This window comes from Microcaecilia unicolor, chromosome 8 (genome assembly GCF_901765095.1).
Source record: "Microcaecilia unicolor chromosome 8, aMicUni1.1, whole genome shotgun sequence".
NCBI classification, from domain to species: domain Eukaryota; kingdom Metazoa; phylum Chordata; class Amphibia; order Gymnophiona; family Siphonopidae; genus Microcaecilia; species Microcaecilia unicolor.
In genome coordinates, this window is record NC_044038.1 from 60,604,764 (window position 1) to 60,630,708 (window position 25,945).

At 45.4% G+C, this 25,945-nt stretch overlaps 1 protein-coding gene across 2 annotated transcripts in view; it reads right to left on the reverse strand.

The window, feature by feature from the left end:
- Window positions 1-25,945, reverse strand: part of LOC115475870 (thioredoxin domain-containing protein 3 homolog) — a 199,188-nt gene that overhangs the window by 124,134 nt on the left and 49,109 nt on the right. For both annotated transcript variants that reach the window (XM_030211926.1, XM_030211927.1), the window contains 3 exons: window positions 24,230-24,283; window positions 6,852-7,021; window positions 625-820 (listed from right to left, as the gene is read on the reverse strand). In XM_030211926.1, coding sequence (XP_030067786.1) covers window positions 625-820; window positions 6,852-7,021; window positions 24,230-24,283 — 420 coding nt within the window. The remainder of the gene's footprint in view (window positions 1-624; window positions 821-6,851; window positions 7,022-24,229; window positions 24,284-25,945) is intronic.

Here is a 25,945-nt window from a genome sequence, read left to right on the forward strand (position 1 = left end):
TACCTGAATGTAACTCATCTTGAGCTACTACTAAATAAGGTGTAAGACAATTTTACAAAGGCACACAGGAACATATGTGCCTTTCCTGCCTGGACACATACAATTATCCTCTAAAGCCGATATTCATAAAAGTTGAGCTCCTAAACTTAAAAGCTAGTTTTAGAAATACTTTGAGATGAGAATGGAGACATCCAGGAGGGGATGATGTCAATTTCCAGGGTATTTTACAAAAGACTCTGCTGACCATGGTGTTTTACAAAAAGCTCTGCTGAAGATATTTGTTGGTATGCCCTGTGCAAGCACTGATTTTAAAAAACTGCATGTAAAGAGTCCTGCTTTCCCAAATCTATGTTGTTGAATCTTTTTAAAATCACTGCTCCTGACAAAGAAATCCCCCAACCCATCCCTAACTTCCCCTCCCAACAGAAAAATAATTCCCACCCCTCCCTCTTGATCCCATTCCTGACAGCTACTGAGGGTTTTCCCTGGTTGCCAGCAGTAGGGGGCAGGAGTGTGTCTTGAATGCACCTGCTCTAAGGGCACCGGAGTTTAAAACAGTACTGGTTGACTCCTAGTAGTAGTCTCCATCACACTCTGCCAAAACATTTAAAAGTGAAGACCTACTATAAAATCCATTTTGGACAGAAGATATTCCATATTGGGCCCTCCACAGGAACTGATCACAGCTTCGAGCCTTCTTGGGGTCCTCTGGTCCTAGCAAGTCGAGCAGTTTTTTCACAGCATTCTGCCTCTGAAGGCACAGTACAATCAAAGGGCCTGATGTGAGGTAACTACAGTGATCTTGCAAAGTTTCAGGGTCCTAAAAATAAAGGAAGCATCATGTTTGATAAAAACAGATCAGCATTACACAAAGAAACAGATTCTGTTTGTATAGTTTTGAAAATCCAAAATACATATACTTTTGCCTCCCCAAGCCCATTCCCAGGAACTCCTCTGGAATTAGAATGGGGAAAGCATTATAGAACAGTACACATAGCTTTATTTGTTTTATTTATTTAATTTTATCTCTCACGTATTCAATCATGGTCTCTAAGCAAATTATAAAAGTTAAACATACAAAGAAAGCAATAATACTGTAATAGTACATTTTTTTATTTACTGTATTTTGACTATGGGTTTCATTGTCAAAGCACTTAAACTTACAAAATTCTATAAGGTTACTATGAAGGTCTTTTTCGAAAGGCAAAAATATCCAAAAAGAGTGATAAAGCAACCTATTTTGCAGACCTTTATCTATGCAATTCATCTGCTCTGCATCCAAATTACAAGGGAGTGTCGGGGCATTTGAAGACGAGATTAGGGTGTGCCTAACACCTGGATGTTTTACAGCCATAATGGAACAAAACCAAAACATCTAGGGTGAAAACTTTGTTTTGGTCTACACCTGTTTTTACAACAAATAAAACACAAAAAGGTGCCCTAAATGACCAGATGACCACCGGAGGGAATCAAGGATGACCCCCCCCCCCCTTTACTCCCCCAGTGGTCACTGACCCCCTCCCCCCCCCCCCCAAAAAAAATGTGAATAAAATAGTTTTTACGAGCCTCTATGACAGCCTCAGATGTTATAGCCAGGTCTATTAGAGCAACATGAAGGTCTCTGGAGTAGTCTAGTATTGGGTGCAGTGTACTACAGACAGGTGGACCCAGGTCCTACCTCCCCCTACCTGTTACACTTGTGGTGGAAACTGTGAGCCCTCCAAAATTCACTAAAAACCCACTGTACCCACATATAGCTGCCTCCTTCATCCATAAGGGCTACTGTAGAGGTGTACAGTTGGGGGTAGTGGGTTTTGAGTGGTTTTGGAGGGCTCAGCAGACAAGATAAAGAAGCAATAGTGAGATGCGCACCTGGAAGCATTTATATGAAGTTCACAGCAGTTCCCCCTAGGATGGCCCATTGCTCTCCCGGGTTGTCTGGGAAACCAGTCTGCTAAAAATGCTGGTCCCTCCTAAATCTCAATGGCTTGATTTTGTACATTTTTAACTTGTGCAGTTTTATTTTTCAAAAATTGTCTAAAAAGATAAATGCACAAAGCAAAAAACCTTGGTCAAAATGCTATTTTAGAAAAAAAAAAAGATATAGACATTTTCTTTTTTTGAAAATGGTTACATTTGCTATTTGGATTTGGGACGTTTAGCACAAAACGTCCAAAGTCCGATTTAGATGTCATATCGAAAATTCCCCTCCACGTAACTTTGTAAGTCTAACTGCTTTGAAAATACGGCTCTATAATAACATCCTTAAACAGAAAAAAAACACCAACCCCCAGATTCTATATAAGGTGGCCAAAACTGCGCACCTAAATTTAAGCGCACACCCAAGTTGCATGCACACTTTAATTAAGTAATGAGCCATTAACTAGCAATAAGTGGTTGTTCAAACCCAATTAATTGTCTCTAATTAAGATTTGTGCCTACATCTTGCTAAGCGCTATTCCATAAAGATGCCTCAGGTATTATGGGCATTCTGAGCAAAGCAGAAAGCAGGTCTGAGGAGTATCCTAGCAGTTAATGAGCTGTAAACCAGGAGACCCAGGTTCAATTCCCACTTCAGCTTTCTTTTATTTCCCTTTAAATTTGAGCCCTCCAAAAACAGACATATCCCTACTGTACCTACATATTTATGACACCTGCAAGCCTGAAAGCTATTGAGATGGTGTACAGTCAAGTACAGTAGGTTATTTCTCAGTTCTTCACTTGAACATCACATAAGATCTCATGAAGCAGGACTGTTACAGCTCCTCTAGGAGCAGAGTCATATTCCAGGACCTCGAACATCTTAGCCCTGGGCTCATACTCCACTTTCAAAGAAACTGGGACGACAGCCACCTTTAAAAAAGAGGGGAAGGAAAGGCTCTCAGGTGGAGGCTTCCTCCTTTCCTGTGGAAGAGAGGGATCAGATGGGATATCATAGCACTCTTCCTCCGAGAAGTACCGTGGATCCTCTTCTGAGTTCCATGAGCGCTCCTCATCGGTGTCAGCCAAGATTTCCTTGTGAGAAGTCCGATTCTCTCAAGATGGATGTCGAGGTGTTGTCTTTGCTCCAGCGAAGCTTCCTCCACTGATGTTGAGGGTGTGCCAACATGGGTGGAAGCAGAAACAGAGACCACAAGCGAAAATATCACTGCAGGGTGATGGCCATGTGGGACTGTAGCAAGAGGCATGGCTGGTGCAAGCACCCCAGATGCCAATGCTCTCTGCAAGAACCCTGGCCAAAAATTCAGAGAGCAAAGCCCGAAGGCACTCATCGAGGGCTGACATCAGGAAAGGCTGGGGTGCCGGTGTAGAAACAGGCTGCTGAATCTGCAGGGTCCAAGTGGGAGCCTGGTCCTGGCTTTGTAAAGACCCATGCACTGGCACCTCCTGTATAGAGTGGGAGTGGACTTCCTGGCACTGACACTTCTGGGGGACCAGTAAAATCCTTGGTGCCCCAGGGCTCCCGACACCATGTGTCAAGGGGAATCAATGCCAATTCTTCTGATGCCTGGCACTGATGCTACCCGGTGCCAAAGAGGATGACATCGAGTCCTCTTGTTGACTCGGGGTTGGGTCTGATGTCAATCAATCCCAGGGGGCTTTTATGGCAGCCAGCATCAAGGCAGGTGGAGACCCACTCAATGCACAGTCACTTCCAGTATGCAAGGGTCTGGCAGCCATATGGACTGACGCACCCGATGTCAATGCAACACCCAATGCCGATGTCGAAGACACCAACGCCGACACTGACGTCGAGGCTTCAGATCTGGCTCCAAAAATCTGTTCTCTCTGAGACTATCTGACCAACTGTGTTCTCTTCTTCATACGAAGACAGAGAATACAGTCTGCAGGGGTATGATCAGGCCCAAACACTGTAGACATCAAAATTTGGTGTCCTTGCCACAGACGGTCCTGTTGCATCAAATGCAGTGCTTAAAGCTACTGGGAACTTTCGATGACATGAAAGGAAAAACTACCATGGCCAAATCAAATGACTCAATGGTGCTAAACAAAAGGAAGAGCACGATAAACGAGAAAATGGAAAAATGCAGCCCAGCGAGCACGGTAAAAACAAAACAAATTTTGAAAAAAAGGCAAAAATAATCTAAAATAATATATGGGAAGGATAAAATAAAGTAAACCCCAAAAGAGACATTAACAGAGAAAAAGGAAGGCAGAAAAAGACCAACTGTAAGGAGTGGATAACAACACGTCCTCTCCTCACCACGGAAAAAAGGGTACTGCTGGTCCCGCGCTCTCGCGGCAGGTGGGAAGGTACTTGTGCATGCACAATGGAGTGCATCTCTATTTTTTAAGCTTATTACAAGCTCCAGATTGGCAATGCCGACTTGCGTTACCCATCTTTGAGAATTATAAGCCTGCTCGTCCTCAGAGAATCAAAGGCATTTATCCAGGTAGCTGAACTTGCTACCAGGAAAAGTACCAGTGACCAGGGCCATCACTTGATTTTCAGCAGCATTAAATAGAGATAATGCAACTGGATAATGCAGAGGTGGGGCAGGGGCGTTCCCAGAATTTAGGCACAATGGACTACATTCTATATATCATGTCTAAAAATCTGTCGCTGAAATGAAATTCAATTTAGCTTATTCTATAAAGGATGCCTTAATTTAGGCGTTCTTTATAGAATAGGTCTAAATTTCCTTGCAGTTTATAGAATATGTTGAGTGTCAGTCCACACAAATAAATTTAGCCATGGCCAATTACACCAAGGAGCTCATTTTCAAAGCACTTAGACTTACAAAGTTCCACAGATTACTATGGAACTTTGTAAGTCCAAGTGCTTTGAAAATATGCCTCCAAGTAAAACCTGGTGTAAATCCGAATGCCTAAATTAGGCGCAGAGCAGTTGTATTCTATAACAATGTAAATAGATTTTAGATATGCCCATGGTCGTGCCCCCTTTTCAACTATGCAATTTACGAACATCATGTTTCAGAATACGCTTAGCAAGTAGTGCACGTAAATTTTAATTAATGTCAATTAGTGCTGATAATTGGTTAACATTAAATTATCAGCACTGAATAGCTTGTTAACTAATTAGCTTATGCGCATTCTTATGGAATATGCTTCAATTTCCACGTGGAAATCTCTGCGCGATATATAGAATCCCTGGGAATATGCCCTGACCCACCTACACCTCTCCCATAGCCTTGCCCCTTTTTGAGTTGTGTGCCATAAAATTTAAGCACGTATGTTATAGAACAGTATTGTTCATGCGCCCAACTGCCATTAGTCGCATCCCAGCTTCTAAACCAGGTTTTGGCACGTGTAAAATGCCCGTGCCCAAACTTAGGCGCAAGATCCAGGCTAAGCTAGTATTCTGCAAAGGGCATGCTGCACAGAATGCTCTTTGCAGAATGCTATTTTAGCGTGGATCTTCCCAGTGCCTAACTTTGGATGCCATTTACTGAATTCCCCCAAATATGCCCCTCTAACAGTGTGGGCATGCCATCACACAACCTTCTTCAAATAAATGACCTGATCAACGGCAGCAGGATAAGCATTTAAGTGCATCACCTCTTGCTGCTGTGGGATCAAATCTTGCAATATGAGATGCAAAATCACATGACTGTAATCATGAGACTTGGCCTCAGCTGCTAGAGATGTTGTATTTAAGCACTCTCCCTGCTGCTTGAGCTGAGGCAGTACAGTAATACTGTTAAAGGGAAGTACTTTTTTTCTGCACTCTGAGACTGCTTGGATGGTATATACATCACTGGTCACCTGTGAATTAAACAGTTTAAAGACTTGCTCCCAAATGTCTATAATTAATACTGAATGGGCTTAGGTAACAAAATCATCATCTGTTGCCAACTGTCAACTGTATTAGTCAGATCAAAACTGTAAAAGAGTAATCATAAACTTGCCCTCTCTGAAGCAAAAATACATCTGTTTAAAGCATGTAAAAGTCATTAATTACACAGCCTGAAGTAAATGCATTTCATCAGGATCTGTACCAGGACATTTTCTCTTCAAAACATTGCACTGTGTATGGTGCAGTAAAATCACAATGGATTCAAGAGAAAATTCCCCCGATACAGTCATCAGTACATAGCACAATGATTACCATAAAGTATGTGATAAGCAGGGTAGGATTAAGGCATAGGCAAACTTGGCATGTGCTTAGGTGCCAAATATTTAGGAAGGGTCCTCTAAGATGTGCTCATGTTATTCCATGACTCATGAGGTAGATTTTTACCCTGTCCAGTCAGATGCTGGCTGCCCTTAAGGTGATAAAGAAGAATAAAGGGGAGGGGAATCAGAGTCATTGCTGTGCATGGGTCTATTCTCCTCACCCTCTGTGTTTTGCCCTCCAACTGGCAAGAGGAGTCAGTGAGCCACATTTCCTACCTGCTTCCTCCTTTGCCAGTCTTCTGTAGCTAGAATGATTTTATTGGGAGTTTTAAAAATGAATTTATATTACAATGGGAGTGGGACAATACGCTTGTTTGCCTAGGACCTACATCAAAAGATGTATTAAGTTAGTCCAATAAAAAAGGTATCACCTTATTTTCTTTTCTGTGTTTTGATTTATTTCTATTTATTACCTAGGACCTACCAAAGACTCACTCCTGCCCTGGTGATGATTACTTAAGAACCAATGCACCAACAAATAGCTAAAATTAAACACTTTCAGCCTAAACAGGCTGTTGATTGATACACATACCGTATTTCAGGACCACTTTAAAATCTCACACCAAGGAAGCCACCTACAGTCTGTTTAACTGAGCTGGTCAGATAGAAATCACAGGCTGGATCTTGTGGACACCTCCCTCCCTGCAATTTCTTGGGCTGTGGATAAGAATAAGTTCCATTTGGTACCAGACCTGCTTAACTTCAGGTGAGAGGAGTTCCAAGGCTCTCTCTGCTGTTAGACTGATGTGCTTCATTCCAACAACATGGAATTTTTCCAGGTCTAGTTTTCGAAGTATCTTGGCCAAGTTATGAGCCCAGGCAGATGGTTTGATCAGCAGCACCGTACAGAGAAGTTGAGGTCCTGTGATAAATAAAAAGTAACCTTGCTGCTTAAAGATGTATTATAAGAATATTCAGTAATGACTAAGGGCCCTGTTTACTAAGCCACACTAGTGTTTTTAGCGCATGCTAAACACTAGAGTCACCCATATGTTCCAATGGGCGACTTAGCGTCTAGCATGCACTAAAATCATTAGTGCACCCTTAGTGCTGCTTAGTAAACAGGGCCCTAAGTTCTATAATACTGTGGTTAATGTTTCCAGCTGCTGAATATGGCTCCCTTCATTAACATTCTTGCTCCTAGATCTGACTCCTGTGGTTCTGATTTGCAATAGTTGACTATTCAACCTTTGGACTATAAGGAATTCTTCTATGTCTATCTGAGGAAAGGTGGGTGGGGGAGGGAAAGAAATCTATAGAAAAAATGCAGAAAGGCAAAAAATTACAAGTTTCTGCCCTTCAGACTGGTCAGAAGTGTTGATGGACAACGGTAGTTTTCACATTCAGTGAATAAAGCAAAAGCCATGATCAGGAAGAAAGAAGCACTGAAATAGATGCTCTTCTGCTACAAAATGGGGCTGCAGTGCTTGATCTAAACAGGAGGCGGTAAGGGTTCCCCCAGGAAATGGACACGTGGAAGTGCTTACCTTACCGCACGGCCTTTTCCATTTAAAAAAAGCAGCCTTTTACCCACTGCGGTAAAAGGGGGACTCAGCACGAAGCAAACCCATGTGCCGATATAACTACAGGGGTCCTTTTACCAGTTTGGTAAAAGGATGCCTAAGTGAAATTGCTGCATTTATTGTGCATGACTCACTGCCCCTTTATATTATGGTCCCCACCAGAATTTAAAAAAAAAAAGATTTAAAAATATTTATAAGAATTATCATTACTATGAGTTTATTTTGAACAGCACAGGGGTTTTTTTTTTGTTTTGTATTTTTTTTTGTTTTTTGCTTCTTTTTTTTTTAATGATTATATAACTGGAGTGCTTTAGAGGTTTTTGTGATATTTAAACCTTCACTTTCTTTAAGATGAGAGATACACATCTTAGGGATGTTTGCATTAAGGGAGGTGGCATTCTATACTGATTAGAACTTTGACAGGGAGCTGGGAGAGCCTAATGTAGGTATGGCTCCTGACAGTCTTCCTATGTATCTCTGGGCAAACTAGTTCATTTCCATGTGCTTTGGTTAACCTAATTGGCACAGATCCCCAAATTATTATTTTATTATTAAACAAATGATGTCGTCTTAATTAAGACCTTAGAAAATAAAATAGGTAAAATAAAGTGCATATAGACAGTATGATAGACTTCTTGTTCAGAATCAGATGGAAAAGCATCATGGAGAACAGAGGCCTTTCATGGAAACACAAGCAAAAAAGTACAATTTTTTAATTAAGTGCAAAATGCTATTTTGTAGCATGGAACAATTCAAGGAGAATTCCACTGTTATTATTCCAATACACATCAACCCTAGACTCTTAACTGTACCAGTGTTAAACATAAAAGATTCAGTAGATATTTTTCAAAAATAAATTTCTCCAAATTTATTCCTTTTGAACTGCAGACCTGATTTACTAAGACTTTATTTCCCCTATTTCTATGTTTATGGTGAAAACTAGCATAGTTAACACGCCCTCACAGTTCAATTTCTTTGTTTCAGTTTCAGACTGAATGCAGCAGAGCATATCTGTGAGTTACAATAACATATACCAATGACTCTGGAATATCATCAACCAACCAGCATACAGCAAACTCTTAGAACACTGTAGAAACTGATACCCACAGTTTTTTGTTTCCTTATGAAGGCTGATGGAGCAGATTCATTGCATTAAAACAACCTGCCTGCAAGCTCTCAAGCAACAGACAGGTTGATAGCATGGTATCTGCTACTGTCACTATGTATATAAACATGTCATTTATATTATCACTTACTCTGTGCTCACAACTATTAATGGTACAGATGGAAATGAAATGATGTATCAACAGTGACTCACACAACTCAAGGCAAAAATTACAGGTTGAAACTAGAGGGCTACAACTCGCCAGAAACCAACTAGGTTAACACCAGCAGGTTGGTGGTGGCCAGGTATCAAAGCAAAGTAATACACAGAGAAAACAATAAGAATATAAAAACATAAGAATAGCCATACTGGATCAGACCAATGGTCCATCCAGACCAGTATCTTGCTTCCAACAGTGGCAAATCCAAGTCACAAGTACCTGGCAGAAACCCAAATAGTAGGAACGTTCCATGCTACCAATCCTAGGGCAAGCAGTGGCTTCCTCCATGTCCATTTCAATAACAGACTATGGACTTTTCCTCCAGGAACTTGTCCAACCCTTTTTTAAACCCAGATACGCTAATCGCTCCAGAGCTTAACTATTCTTCGAGTGAAAAAAATATTTCCTCCAATAAAAGAAACATCACCTAGTGAAAGCATCCCATGGATTAGTTGTGTTTCTACCAATTTGTTAAAACATCTTAGAAACCAACTGAGTTGATGCTGACAGGTTAATGACAATCAGCTACTGTCTAATAAGGTCTAGCAGCTAGGTGGACACATCAGGCAACATCTTCAATAGTTTCACAAGCTGTTTAGATTATTATAAGCTTGGTTGTAAGACATAACGGTGACAGTTCTTAGATATTGAATTCAACATGGTAACTTGTATGCTCATCTACCCAGGATGATAAACCAATGAACAAAATCTGACTTGAATAAATAGTGATACACTCCAAGGACTCATAATTTTATGGATGGCAGCTGACATATAGTGTCTTAATAGCTGTTTAGACCAGAATAATTGGCAGACTGGATGAGCTAATTGGTCTTTACATGCCATCATCTACTGTGTGGATAGCCTAATCCCAAACAAAGGCAAATGAAGTCATCCTTTATTAAAGTTTATTTGCCTTTCCGTGCTAACATGGTTCACCTTCTGCTCCGACATTTACATTTCTAAAATTGACCCTAGTAAATTTTCAAAAGGGCCATTTTAGGAGCTTTAATTCCCCAAATTAGGAACCTAACCCTTTTGAAAACCATCCTACATGTCACCCTGGTATTGATTCCAGATTTAAAGAATAACTGAGCTATTACTTCACATATACACATACTGTGCCAGCACATGTGAATTTCAATATGCTTCGGGTTTGTTTCTAGTAGTAGTGGCATCTGTTGGAATAATAGACTACCTTTTTCCATTTTTAACAGCATAACAACAACTGTGGAGAGCTCTTATTGTAAGGGCTGGAAAATGGTTAAAAAAAGCATAATGAAAGCATCAGAGTGGTACTGAACTCCAGTGAACTAAATTGTTTTAGTAAAGATGGCTTTCCAATATGAATAATACTGGACTGCACACAATGCACTTTAATTGTATTGCCACATTTATGCAAGTGGTAATATCCAGCTGCTAAAAGTATACATTATGGTGCTCATTTTAGAAGTACTATTCATGTTTTAGACGTTCGTAAACTGACACTTGAAGTCTAAATTCTGATTTTACAAAGCTGGGATATGAACATCTAAAATTAAAGAACATGTACCAGACAAGGGGCATAGTCTGGGAATGTTTTTGGGTTGTACTTGGGTGGGCTTAAAAAATAGGCATTCATTCTCCATTTGCAGAAGGGGAAGAAATGATCATGTCCAAAAAGACAGATGTTAGATCAACTGCCTAGTACATCCAGGGGCCCCTTTTTGGAAGAGAGCAGAGTCGGGGGGGGGGGGGGGGGGAGGGTCGGAAGCTAGATCAGAACTCTTGGGTGGGGGGCAGGAGGTGCTCAGGAATTCTTGGTGGTGGAGTCAGGAGAGGGCTCAGGAACTCTTGATGGGGGGACGTCGAGTGACAGCTTGAGCCAATATGAACCTCTATGTTGTATTTCAGAACACAGAAGCTCACGTGCTGTCAAATGGATGTTTATTTGCCTGTTTAGTGGACGTTCCAGCAGCAAGTAGTCAGTACACAGTCATTGTGTGTTTCAGAACAGGCTCTATGCCAACATATCCTGTTCTGAAATACTAGCGGAACTTCAGATTTCTCAACTTGGGTGTCTAATTTCCAGTTTGAATGTCCTTTCTAAAATACAGCTCTATACATTTAACTGGGCCAAACTAAAAGCAGTTATAAGGGAAATATTTATTTATTATTTTATTTATTTATTGCATTTGTATCCCACATTTTCCCACCTCTTTGCAGGCTCAATGTGGCTTACCATCATGGATGGTGGAAATATATAAGAAAATATACATTTAGTATTACATAAGGATCTTGGGTGGCATGATAATGATAAAACATGATAGTAGTGTAGCAAGCAAATATTGTGATACAGTTCTGGATATATGTGTATGAGTTCACATTTGTTGATCTTTGCCATCATCTACTGTGTGGATAGCCTAATCCTTTCTCTGGTCAATATTCAAAGCAATTTAAGCAGCCAGGAGACGTTCCTGGCCGCTTAAATTGCCAGTGCGGGGCTAACTGCCAATATTCAGAGGCATCTAAACAGTTAGTGTCCCTGAATATCAGCACTGATCACTAAACTGAAAGTCAGCTATTTTGTGGGCCATCCTGGGGCAGAGTCGGTTCATATGCAGTTAAGTGCTGATATTCAGCACTTAACCACCAAAGATAAGTGGCCAAATCAGACCACATAAAAGCAGTCTCGCTTAGGCGGTTAAGTGCTGAATCCGCTCTGATTTGTGCTCAATATGAGAAGTATAGCAAATGCTTAATAAACGATGTGAATGTCACACTAAACCGCACAATAGATAGCTGGCCACATAAACCCAATTTATTCATTGCTGGTGCCCACAAAGCCAGCAGTGGTTACAAAGCACTCACCACTGCTGACTGAAAACATACTCCTCTGGATATTCCACATATACCTATACATTTAGCAGCGGTTCTTAAACTGATAATGCCACTATGAATATATACATAATTTGAAAAGTTCAGTTTCCGCAGTTTCAAATAATACACTGCCTATCTCACTGAACATTGCTCTCATTGTGTTATACTGTCTGTTCTGAACACAGTCTTCAACCAGGCTTGTGCTGATTTTGCTAATGAACTGAACTAGGTGTCACAGAACATCACAAAATATTTTTTCATGGAAAGGGTAGTGAATGCAAGGAATGGACTCAGGAGATGGTGGGAAACAAAAACAGTAACTGAATTTAAAAGGACTTGGGATAAACACACAGGGTCAGTACTCAAAGGAAAAATTATGTCTTACCTGATAATTATCTGTTCTTTAGTCACACCATCCGAAACCAAAGACTTGTGGGTTATGACCATCTACCAGCAGTTGGAGACAGAGAGTACCAAACTGAACTGTGCCACATAGGGCGGTATGCTCCTTGGTCAGAGTTCGGTTTGGTACTCTCTATCTTCACCTGCTGGTAGATGGTCATAACCCACAATTCTCTGGATTCATCTACTGCTGATGACAAGGAAGCAAGTTATACATTTTCTAGTATGTGGTAATTGTTTAGTTCAATTCACTTATCCATATATTTTCAATTATTATATGGGTTAAATCATGCTGTTTAACTCGCTACATGGCCAGATTTTATCTGTAAAATAAAGAGCTGGCATTGGGGAGGAGCAAAGGCGGAGCTGGCTCTTGTCTCTTTAGTGACTATATTCAGCCACTGAACGGATACATTATCCATTTAACTTAGGCCTGCTATTCGGAGATATAAATTAACCGACAGTTGCTGATGCTTTCATTAATTAAATAGACAGTACCATGGAATATACAGTGGGGGAAATAAGTATTTGATCCCTTGCTGATTTTGTAAGTTTGCCCACTGACAAAGACATGAGCAGCCCATAATTGAAGGGTAGGTTATTGGTAACAGTGAGAGATAGCACATCACAAATTAAATCCGGAAAATCACATTGTGGAAAGTATATGAATTTATTTGCATTCTGCAGAGGGAAATAAGTATTTGATCCCCCACCAACCAGTAAGAGATCTGGCCCCTACAGACCAGGTAGATGCTCCAAATCAACTCGTTACCTGCATGACAGACAGCTGTCGGCAATGGTCACCTGTATGAAAGACACCTGTCCACAGACTCAGTGAATCAGTCAGACTCTAACCTCTACAAAATGGCCAAGAGCAAGGAGCTGTCTAAGGATGTCAGGGACAAGATCATACACCTGCACAAGGCTGGAATGGGCTACAAAACCATCAGTAAGACGCTGGGCGAGAAGGAGACAACTGTTGGTGCCATAGTAAGAAAATGGAAGAAGTACAAAATGACTGTCAATCGGCAAAGATCTGGGGCTCCACGCAAAATCTCACCTCGTGGGGTATCCTTGATCATGAGGAAGGTTAGAAATCAGCCTACAACTACAAGGGGGGAACTTGTCAATGATCTCAAGGCAGCTGGGACCACTGTCACCACGAAAACCATTGGTAACACATTACGACATAACGGATTGCAATCCTGCAGTGCCCGCAAGGTCCCCCTGCTCCGGAAGGCACATGTGACGGCCCGTCTGAAGTTTGCCAGTGAACACCTGGATGATGCCGAGAGTGATTGGGAGAAGGTGCTGTGGTCAGATGAGACAAAAATTGAGCTCTTTGGCATGAACTCAACTCGCCGTGTTTGGAGGAAGAGAAATGCTGCCTATGACCCAAAGAACACCGTCCCCACTGTCAAGCATGGAGGTGGAAATGTTATGTTTTGGGGGTGTTTCTCTGCTAAGGGCACAGGACTACTTCACCGCATCAATGGGAGAATGGATGGGGCCATGTACCGTACAATTCTGAGTGACAACCTCCTTCCCTCCGCCAGGGCCTTAAAAATGGGTCGTGGCTGGGTCTTCCAGCACGACAATGACCCAAAACATACAGCCAAGGCAACAAAGGAGTGGCTCAGGAAGAAGCACATTAGGGTCATGGAGTGGCCTAGCCAGTCACCAGACCTTAATCCCATTGAAAACTTATGGAGGGAGCTGAAGCAAGCGACAGCCCAGAACTCTTAATGATTTAGAGATGATCTGCAAAGAGGAGTGGACCAAAATTCCTCCTGACATGTGTGCAAACCTCATCATCAACTACAGAAGACGTCTGACCGCTGTGCTTGCCAACAAGGGTTTTGCCACCAAGTATTAGGTCTTGTTTGCCAGAGGGATTAAATACTTATTTCCCTCTGCAGAATGCAAATAAATTCATATACTTTCCACAATGTGATTTTCCGGATTTAATTTGTGATGTGCTATCTCTCACTGTTACCAATAACCTACCCTTCAATTATGGGCTGCTCATGTCTTTGTCAGTGGGCAAACTTACAAAATCAGCAAGGGATCAAATACTTATTTCCCCCACTGTATGCTTTCTCCCAAATTCAATAAATGGCACCCAAAGTTAGGTGCATAATTGGGTGCACAGTTATAGAATAGGGTCAGTTATGCACATAAACCATAATTTGGTTTCATTGGTGAGAACTATCAATAATTGGCCTTAACAAGTGCTAATTGGCACTAATTACAAGCATATCTGCTCTGCAACTCTATTCTACAACCTGAGTGCCTAATTCATCTCGAATGCAATTCAAAAAGGGGGGTGGCCATGGGAGGGACATGGACAGGTCATGGGCATTCCTAAGATTTAGGCACAAAGTTATAGAATACTTCTATTTCCACGCCTAACTGACAGTACTTAGGTGTGAGCATTTACACCACCCTTTGGCAGGTGTAAATGCTTGTGCCTAAAGTTAGGCATGAAAATGACTTAAAGACAGTTCCATGCAGAACTGCCTTTATAGAATTCGTGCTTAGCATGTATCATCCCGGCACCTAACTTTGGGCACCATTTAGTCAATTTCCCCTATTTGTGCTTAACTTAAAATGGTGCCTCCCTGCCTGAATATCAAACCCAAGGGATCCCTTAATGGCAACAGGAATGCTAACAAAGCAATGGGACAGCTAACACAGAATAGTGGTTCACCCCAAAACAGCAATATAATGTAAATACTGTACTGTGTTCAAAAAAGGCATGGGGGAGGGATTGTAAACTTCAGAGAGCAGCAGTTGAAGCCCTACATAAGTTGCTGGAAACACTGCATGGTCGCTAGAGTTTTTATCTACTACCATTTACCATGTTACTGTGTTACTATTTTACTAACCTGCAAATAGACGGCTATTGTTGCTAGGGTGATATAGAATGCAAGCCAATTGCTCTACAATTTTAAATTGCTAAGACTTGTGCATTAGCCAAAATCATGGGCTACAGTAAATCAAATTTCTGATCCACAATAGTAAAAATCTTATCTACTTGTATGTACAGCTTGCAGGTTATGTACATTACACAAAGTCTGCTAGTACAAAGAAATGACTTAGGAGGAATTGATGCACAAGTGTCCGGATAAACAATTTCGAGGGCACAGAACCTCTCTCCTGCTAATGCTGACTCTTGGGGGTAGATGCATCAAGCAAACGTAAAAAAATCAAAATCGTTAAAGGCCCTAACGATTTTTAAAAAACGAAGAATGCACCAAAATAAAAAGTCACACATGCTAAGATCGGTATAGAAACGTACAATGTATCAAAGAATCACAATACACATCGTTAATCGGCCCCCAAATCATGCGCAGAGCAGCCAAGCGTTATGTTAGCTGCTCTGCGCATGCCACAAACAGTCAAAACACAGTCAAATCACAAGCACATGGCTCCCAAATCAAAACAAAAATAAAAAAAAGGGTCGGGAGGGGGCAAGGGCGCTCATCAGGAGCGTCCTGTACGGACGGCCTTGCCCCCCCCCCCCCCCGCTGCTTCCCACTTTCCGCCGCTCCCCCCACCCCGAAAAAGCAAAATTCGAGCAGCCCCTGACCCCCTCCCTTCCTCACTACTCTCTCACCTCAGCTCCGCCTCCCGACATCCTCCGTCCTGTGCCCCGCCCCCTTTTGGGGTCGCCGCCGCCATTCCCCTCCTCCATCGGGCCCCCCTCCCTCTTACCGGGCCCGTGCAGCGCCTCTCTCCTCTATCCGAAGGCGCTGCACGGGCAAGAAGAAAGCCTGATGCCTGCCTTCGCCCAGCTTCGATGGCGCATTTTTCTCCTGCTGGGCCCGCCCCTGTCTGACGTCGGTTACCTACGTAGGTTACTGACGTCAGACAGGGGCGGGCCCAGCAGGAGAAAGACGCGCCATCGAAGCTGGGCGAAGGCAGGCATCAGGCTTTCTTCTTGCCCGTGCAGCGCCTTCGGATAGAGGAGAGAGGCGCTGCACGGGCCCGGTAAGAGGGAGGGGGCCTGATGGAGGAGGGGAATGGCGGCGACGACCCCAAAAGGGGGCGGGGCACAGGACGGAGGATGTCGGGAGGCGGAGCTGAGGTGAGAGAGTAGTGAGGAAGGGAGGGGGGCAGGGGCTGCTCGAATTTTGCTTTTTCGGGGTGGGGGGAGCGGCGGAAAGTGGGGAGCAGCGGGGGGGGGGGGGCAAGGCCGTCCGTACAGGACGCTCCTGATGGGCGCCCTTGCCCCCTCCCGACCCTTTTTTTTATTTTTATTTATTTATGTTTTTCTGACGTCCTTTGGACCAATCACAGCGCTTTTAGCTCTGCTAATGCGCTGGGATTGGCTCAAAGTTTGTTTATTTTTTCTCTTAATGATTTTTCCTGGCACAGAGCTGTCCTAACGAGTGGTCCAGACCTGTCGTTAGTTTTCCTGCCTTTTTCCTGCGTAAAGGCAATCGGAAAAGGTTAGTGCATGTCGTTTCAATGGGGTTTTCACACTAATTGCTCATCTCCATTCCGTTTTCGTTAGCTGCTGGCTTCCTCGGTAAAAGCCCTTTGATGCATGCAACGGATCGAATTTTCCTCGTTGGAGAGTCATTAAAGGCTCATTTAGCTTTAGTGCATCTGCCCCTTGGTTCACTAATCATCAGTTATTTCAACTGCACAGCATTCTGTAAATGTAGTGTTGCATAGTTAAAACAGAACTGTGAACTGCAAAGTCCTGCTACTGTGAAGTGGCAAGTGACCCATTTCAAATAAGGGATGTGCTCAGGGTAATCAAGCCTCCTTTTGATCTTTCTTACCACCCCCCCCCCCCCCCCCCAAAAAAAAAAAATCTCTGGCCAGCAGTGTTTAATTAGTCTTGCTTGATATACCACATACTGCATACACATTTATACAGTTTACAATATAATCACGTCATCTCCCACTCCCTTTGTTTATGTGCTGGGATAGTGTTAAGAACCAAAAGATTGACCCTATAGTAGTAGGAAATTATTTTCTCTGATTTGTATTAAGTAGTAAATTTAAAACAAAGTGGAGAAAATATTTTCTTCAATCAGCGTGTAATTAAGCTCTGGAATTCGTTGCCAGAGAATGTGGCAGAGCAGTTATCTTAGCAGGATTTAAAAAAGATTTGAATAACTTCCTAAAAGAAAAGTCCATAAGCTATTATTAAGATGGACTTGGGAAAATCCACTGCTTATTTCTAGGATAAGCAGCATAAAATCTATTTTACTGTTTTTGGATCTTGCCAGGTACTTGAAACCTGGATTGGCCACTGTTGGAAACAGGACACTGGGCTTGATGGACCTCCGGTCTGTCCCAGTATAACAACACATATTCTAAATGAGTCTTCTGCTGCCAGCCTGGAAAGAAGGGTGTGTGACATGGAAGAGTATCAAGATAGTAGATAATCATGAGTCCAGGCTCAGTATTTAATCAAGACTCAAGTCTCTTTATTTCTTAATATACCTCAAATTGCATACACATTTACGCAGTCAGCTTGAATATTTGCCTTAAAAAAAGTCCCCAAAATTGCTGAGATTAAAATCCACTTTTCCTCCACAGACCCTCCAAAGATACTAAGATCCCCTATCTGATAACGTTTCAGTAGGGTGAGATAAATCTCGTATTTTCTTCTATACTGAAATAGTCACATATTACTCTGGTCTACCTCTTTACGACTGGTAGCGCTATAGAAATGATTTGTAGTAGTAGTATTAAGTTGAACAATTACAAATGGCTCAAAGCTTTGCAATTAGAATTTTCTGTTTTGAAAAATGACAAGAAGGTAAAATTATGTATAATCATACCTGATAATTTTCTTTCCATTAATCATAGCTGATCAATCCATAGACTGGTGGGTTGTGTCCATCTACCAGCAGGTGGAGATAGAGAGCAAACTTTTGCCTCCCTATATGTGGTCATGTGCTGCCGGAAACTCCTCAGTATGTCGATATCAAAGCTCCATCCGCAGGACTCAGCACTTAGAGAATTACACCCACGAAGGGACACTCTGCCCAGCTCACCACCGCCGAAACGGGGGAGGGGAATTAACCCAGCTCATCCCCACACAAGTGGGGGAGGGGAATCCGTCCAGCTCATCCCCGCGGAGCGGGGGAGGGACACCACACCCGCCGATGCGGGGGGATCTGGCTTATCCTGCAACCGCAACCGCGGGAGGAGCTGACTGACCCTAACACCGCCGAAGCGGGAGGGGTACAAAGCTGCCCTACAGCCGCACGAAGCGGGAGGGAGTGCCGGCAGAATTTAGGTCTCAATCCAGCCCCGTAAAACGGAGGGGAGAGGAATGCAGCAGCTCACTGTAACACAAACTCGTCTTAACTCTTGAAGAATCCAAGTGAAAAAACTTGAACACGAAGTCTTTCTGAAGTAACTGAAGACTAAACTTGAACCTGAAATGCAACCAGAATAAAAACAGTACAGATATCTGGGAGGGGCTATGGATTGATCAGCTATGATTAATGGAAAGAAAATTATCAGGTATGATTATACATAATTTTACCTTCCATATCATCAAGCTGATCAATCCATAGACTGGTGGGATGTACCGAAGCAGTACTCACCCAGGGCGGGACATTGAGATCCCTGACCTCAACACTGAAGCTCCAAACCGGGCCTCCGCCCGTGCAGCCACAGTCAAACGGTAATGCTTGGAGAATGTATGAGCCGAAGCCCAAGTTGCCGCCTTGCATATCTCTTCCAAGGAGACGGATCCGGCCTCTGCCATCGAGGCCGCCTGAGCTCTCATGGAGTGAGCCTTCAGCTGGATAGGCGGCACCTTCCCCGCGGCCACATAAGCCGCTGCAATGGCTTCCTTGACCCATCTTGCCACTGTAGGCTTAGCAGCCTGCAGACCCTTACGAGGACCTGCAAACAGGACAAACAGATGATCCGATTTCCGGAAATCATTGGTCACTTCCAAGTATCTGATGATGACTCGTCTCACATCCAGATATTTAAGAGCAGAGTACTCCTCTGGGTAGTCCTCCCTACGAAAGGAAGGGAGACAGAGCTGCTGATTCACATGGAAGCGAGAAACAATCTTGGGCAGGAAGGAAGGCACTGTGCGAATAGTCACTCCTGCCTCAGTGAACTGCAGAAAAGGCTCTCGACATGAGAGCGCCTGGAGCTCGGAAACTCTTCTGGCTGAAGCGATAGCCACCAAAAAGACTGCTTTCAACGTCAGGTCTTTCAGAGATGCCCTCGACAAGGGTTCAAAAGGCGGCTTCTGCAATGCTCTTAGTACCAGGTTGAGATTCCACGCAGGCACCACTGAGTGCAGAGGAGGGCGCAGGTGATTAACTCCCTTGAGAAAGCGCACCACATCTGGCTGCGAAGCCAGGGAAGCACCCTTCAGGCGGCCCCTGAAGCAAGCCAGAGCCGCTACCTGGACTTTAAGGGAACTGAGCGACAGGCCTTTCTCCAGACCTTCTTGCAGAAACGCCAACACTGAAGAAATTGGAGCAGTGAAGGGAGAAAGTGAGCCTGCTTCACACCACGCTGCAAAGATACGCCAAACCCTGGCGTAAGCAGTAGAAGTAGAGCGCTTCCTCGCTCTCAGCATAGTGGCGATGACCTTGTCTGAGAAGCCCCTCTTCCTCAGACGCTGCCGCTCAATAGCCAGGCCGTAAGACCAAAGGGGGAGGGATCCTCCATCACCACGGGACCCTGATGTAACAGGCCCTGCTCCACTGACAGCCGCAGAGGATCGTCGACTGAGAGCCTGATCAAGTCCGCATACCAGGGACGCCTGGGCCAATCCGGACCCACCAGGATTACCCTGCCGGGATGCTTTGCCACCCGGTCTAGCACCCTGCCCAACATGGGCCAGGGCGGGAACACATAGAGAAGCTCTTGTGTCGGCCACTGTTGGAGAAGAGCATCTACTCCCAGGGATCGAGGGTCCCGTCCTCTGCTGAAAAAGTGCGGCACTTGGCAATTGGCCGATGACGCCATCAGATCTAGGCTCGGCTGGCCCCAGCGCTTCGTGATGTCCAAGAACGCCTGAGCAGATAGCTGCCACTCTCCGGGCTCCAAGGTATGGCGACTGAGAAAGTCCGCCTTGACATTCATAACTCCGGCAATGTGGGCCGCTGAAAGCTGCTCCAGGTTCACTTCCGCCCACTGGCAAAGATTCATAGCCTCCTTGGCTAGAAGGGCGCTCTTGGTACCTCCCTGGCGGTTGACATAGGCCACAGCCGTGGCATTGTCCGACAGGACCCGTACAGGCTTCAACACCAGTACCGGGATGAACTCCAAAAGCGCCAACCGAATGGCTCTGAGTTCCAGGAGGTTGATAGACCACTTTGCCTCTGCAGGAGACCAGAGCCCCTGCGCTGTCCTTCCCAAGCAGTGGGCTCCCCAGCCCGACAACGAGGCGTCCGTCGTGACGACAATCCACTCTGGGGGCACCAGAGGCATTCCCGCAGACAACTTGTCTGTCTGCATCCACCAGCTCAGCGCCTTGCGCACTGCTGGGTCCAAGGGAAGGCGCACAGCATAATCCTCCGACATCGGAGTCCAGCGCTGCAGCAAAGAGTGTTGAAGTGGTCTCATATGAGCCCTAGCCCAGGGCACAACTTCCATCGTGGCCGTCATAGAGCCCAACAGCTGCACATAGTCCCAAGCCCGAAGGGGAGAGGCTACTAGGAACTGGTCCACCTGAGCCTGAAGTTTGACAATCCGATTGTCTGGCAGGAACACTCTGCCCACTTGGGTGTCGAATCGAACTCCCAGGTACTCCAGGGACTGAGTCGGGCGCAGCTGGCTCTTCTCCCAGTTGATGATCCATCCCAGGGAGCTCAAAAGAGCAACTACCCGGTCCACAGCTTTGCCGCACTCTGCATAAGAGGGGGCTCGGATCAACCAGTCGTCCAGATAAGGATGGACTTGTACCCCTTCCTTTCATAGGAAGGCCGCGATGACCACCATTACTTTGGAAAAGGTCCGCGGAGCAGTAGCCAACCCGAAAGGGAGGGCTCTGAACTGGAAGTGTCGTCCCAGGACTGCAAAACGCAGAAAGCGTTGATGAGGAGGCCAGATGGGAATATGCAGGTACGCTTCCTTGATGTCCAAGGATGCCAGGAACTCTCCTGCCTTCACTGCCGCTATAACAGAGCGGAGAGTCTCCATGCGAAAGTGCCGCACTTTCAAGGCCCGATTGACCCCTTTGAGGTCGAGGATAGGCCGGACAGAACCTCCTTTCTTTGGTACCACAAAGTAAATGGAGTAACGTCCCTTGCCAAGCTGACTTTCTGGCACCGGAACGACCGCGCCCAGGCGGATCAGATTGTCCAAGGTCTGCTGCACTGCCACAGCTTTGACCGGAGACTTGCAGGGAGAGAGTACAAACCCGTCTTTTAAGGGTCGGCAGAACTCTAGTTTGTAGCCGTCTCTGATGACTTCCAGCACCCACGCGTCTGAAGTTATTGTGGTCCACTCGCCCAGAAACGAGGACAGCCGTCCTCCAATCTGCACTGGGGCGTGGACCAAGACCCCGTCATTGGGTACGAGACCCTGGGGGAGGACCGGAGGGAGCACCTCCGGGACGGCGGTCTCTGCGAAAGGAATGCTGCTTGGGGGAGAAATTCCTCTTGAAGGAAGAGGGGGCAGAGGAACCCGACTTGCCCGGGCGGTACCGACGGGCTTCCTGCAACCGTCCTCTGGAGGTACCGGAACGAGTACTAGCCCGAGCCCTGACCTCTGGTAACTTCTTGCCCTTAGACGTGCCGAGATCGGTCACGATTTTGTCCAGCTCGACCCCAAAGAGCAGCTTGCCTTTAAAAGGCAACCTAGCCAGGCGGGATTTAGAGGCGTGGTCAGCAGACCAATGTTTCAGCCAAAGCCACCGCCGCGCCGAGATTGTCTGAGCCATGCCTTTCGCTGAGGCCCTCAAGACATCATACAGCAAGTCTGCCAAATAGGCTAAGCCCGATTCCAGGGCCGGCCAATCAGCCCTCAAGGAATGATCCGAGGGGGAAGCCCGCTGCACCATAGTCAGGCACGCCCTGGCCACATAGGAGCCGCAAACTGAGGCCTGCAAACTTAAAGCAGCCGCCTCAAAGGACGACCTTAAGGCCGCCTCCAATCTTCTATCTTGGGCGTCCTTTAGGGCCGTGCCACCTTCCACCGGCAACGCCGTTTTCTTAGTCACCGCAGTGATTAAAGAATCCACGGTAGGCCACAGATAGGCCTCACGTTCACTCACAGCCAAAGGATAGAGGCGGGACATAGCCCTAGCCACTTTAAGGCTCGCTTCTGGGACATCCCATTGAGCCGAAATTAAGGTGTGCATGGCATCATGCACGTGGAAGGTTCTAGGCGGGCGCTTCGTCCCCAGCATAATGGCAGAGCCAACAGGGGCTGAGGGAGAGACGTCCTCCGGAGAGGAAATCTTCAAAGTGTCCATGGCCTGTAACAACAGGTTGGGCAAATCCTCTGGGCTAAAAAGCCGCGCTGCAGAGGGGTCATCCGCTCCATCCGAGCGGGGACCCGTCTCCTCCAAGGAATCCGCAAAGGACCGTTGGGAGACCTCAGACACGCTGCCCTCATCTACATCGGAGGAGACAAATTCCTCCAAGGCCTGGGAATCAACCCGAGGGCGTTTACCTCTGGGAACCTCAACCTCTTTACCAGACGAGGGAGCAGGGGCAGCGTTGTGCATGAGGAAGGCCTGATGCAGCAGCAAAACAAACTCGGGGGAGAAACCCCCCAGACTGTGCACTTCCGCAGTCTGGGCAACAGCCCTAGACGCACCCTCAACCGGCGCTCGCAATAGCGGGGGAAACACATGCTGCGCATCCAAAATGGCGTCCGGCGCGAAACTCCGCGAAGGAGCCGCGCGGGAAGAACGGCTCTTAACTTTAGCCGCTTCTGTGCCGTCGCCCAAATTAAGGGCGTTCATGGCATTAATGTCTCCAACCTCAAGGTCGGCCCAAGAAGAAGCCGTCCGAGCCGCGTGGCCGGCCAAGATGGCGGAGGCGAGGAGCGGGGGATGGGCGTTTATGGCGGGAAAAACCGCCACGCCGGAGGAAGGACCGGGACATTCATCGGTCACGAAACTGTCACCCAACAAGGGCGAATCAGGCTTGAAGACCCCCGCATCCCCTCTAGAAGCGCTCAAGCGACCCGGGGAGCGACCCTTTGCGCCCTCGCCCTCCGACGCCATATGCCACGAGGAGAAGAATCGGGGAACCCCCTGCCCGCTATAAAAAGGTAAAAATTACCTGCTGTCCGCTCCGAGTTGTAACGACCTGGTGTCCCAGTGAGTAGCTGCAATAGACGCTTAAATAAACGTCGAAATAAACGCCTTTAAGGACGTTCAAAATTTTTTTTTTTTTTTTTTTTTTTTTTTTTTTAAACGGAGCCAGCGGGAGGGGGGAGAAAAGGAGGGACCTGGCACCACCAGGTTTGCACTTGCTCAAAAGAGCCCTCAACCCCAGGCACTCAACAAAACCTAAAAATTAGGCTTGGAGGCCTAGCCAGAGCTGCTGCTGTGTGTGACCACCACCTGCTGAGATAGAGAACATACTGGGGAGTTTCCGGCAGCACATGACCACATATAGGGAGGCAAAAGTTTGCTCTCTATCTCCACCTGCTGGTAGATGGACACAACCCACCAGTCTATGGATTGATCAGCTTGATGATATGGAATGTCACTCCTCTATTTAAGTCTCATCACTGGCTCCCATTATAAAATTCTAATGCTTACTCAAAATGTATTGTATTGTGAACAGCCCTGATATCTTTATTCACTTATAACCTTCCATGAACCCCGAAGGCCCTGCCCTTCATTGTTTGCACGATAGCAGCCTGCATATACCTTCTCCATGTCAGGCTCACTTGGAGTCAACTTGTCATGATGCTTTTTTCTGTCCCGCTCCCTGTTTTTGGTGTTTTGAAAAGGTACCATATCACATAAAAGAAAATAAAGGTGAAAAAGACCCTCACCAAATAGCATGTAGCTGAACACAGATTCCGTTTGCCCTCTCCGAGCTTCTCCCCCTGTAAAACAATTAGAAATAGGATTTAGTAGTATACACTCCAAAAATACAAAGAGGGCAATTCTATAATTTGGTGCCAAGAGGTAGGTGCCACAAAGGGGTGGGCTTAGTGCCAATTCTATAACGGCACTTAGATGTGCCTAAGTCTACTAATACTACTTAACATTTCTAGAGCGCTACTAGGGTTACGCAGCGCTGTACAAATTAACAAAGAAGGATGGTCCCTGCTCAAAGGAGCTTACAATCTAAAGGACGAAATGTCAAGTTGGGGTAGTCTAGATTTCCTGAGTAGAGGTGTAGTGGTTAGGTGCTGAAGGCGACATTGAAGAGGTGGGCTTTGAGCAATGATTTGAAGATGGGCAGAGAGGGGGCCTGGCGTATGGGCTCAGGGAGTTTGTTTCAAGCATGGGGTGAGGCGAGGCAGAAAGGGTGGAGCCTGGAGTTGGCGGTGGTGGAGAAGGGTACTGAAAGGAGGGATTTGTCTTGAGAGCGGCGGTTACAGGTAGGAACGTATGGGGACATGAGGGTAGAGAGGTAAGGAGCGGCTGCAGATCGCGTGCATTTGTAGGTTAGTAGGAGAAGCTTGAACTGTATGCGGTATCTGATCGGAAGCCAGTGAAGTGACTTGAGGAGAGGGGTGATATGAGTATATCGGTCCAGGTGGAAGATAAGACGTGCAGCAGAGTTCTGAATGGACTGAAGGGAGGATAGATGGCTAAGTGGGAGGCCAGTAAGGAGTAGGTTGCAGTAGTCAAGGCGAGAGGTAATGAGCGAGCGGATGAGAGTTCGGGTGGTGTGCTCAGAGAGGAAGGGACGAACTTTGCTAATGTTGTAGAGGAAGAAGCGACAGGTCTTGGCTATCTGCTGGCTATGCGCAGAGAAGGAGAGGGAGGAGTCGAAGATGACACCAAGGTTGCGGGCAGATGAATACTAGAGCTAACCCATTTTGGTGCATCAAAAGTCAGGAACAATCACTCCAGGTCAATGGCTGGTAAAAGTGGGTGCATCTAGGTGCACCAATCAATGCTTGCAACTGATAATATTCTATAAGTTGTGTACGTTGTTTGGTGACATGCCTATGGCCCGCTCATTCTTTACTGTTACTTTACACTAGACTTGTATCCTGCTAACAACATACACAGTTCGAAGTGGGTCACAAAAGAGAAAGAGTGAACCAATTGTTCAGAATAACATCATAAATTCAAAAAGATTCTATCAGACTATAAACATCTATTTCAAATTGTAAAATTACACTTTAAAATATTTTTTAAATAGAAAAGATTTAAGTAACTGTCTAAAAAGCAAATAGCTATTAATTCTACAATGTTCTAGTGGCAGATTATTATTTTTTTAATTGTGAGATGTACTCTTCCCTAACAGTTACATGCTATAGTACTTAGACGGTCACTGCCGATTATTGGCGCTAATGATGCAAGCAAGTGGCATGTACTTCTAGGTGCCTGTGATGAAATGCCTAGCCACCTGCCTGGGGTTACCCTGCAGCCACTTAGAGGGTCTTTATCCCCAGCACAGCTCAGTTCCGCCTGCTCCTGCTGCTTGTGCTCTACATTAGCACCCTCCTCCCATCAACTGGGTCACAACTGCCTCTGGGCGAGTCTCCCGCTCTCAAATTATCCCCAGTGATTTCTAGGTTACTGGAGCC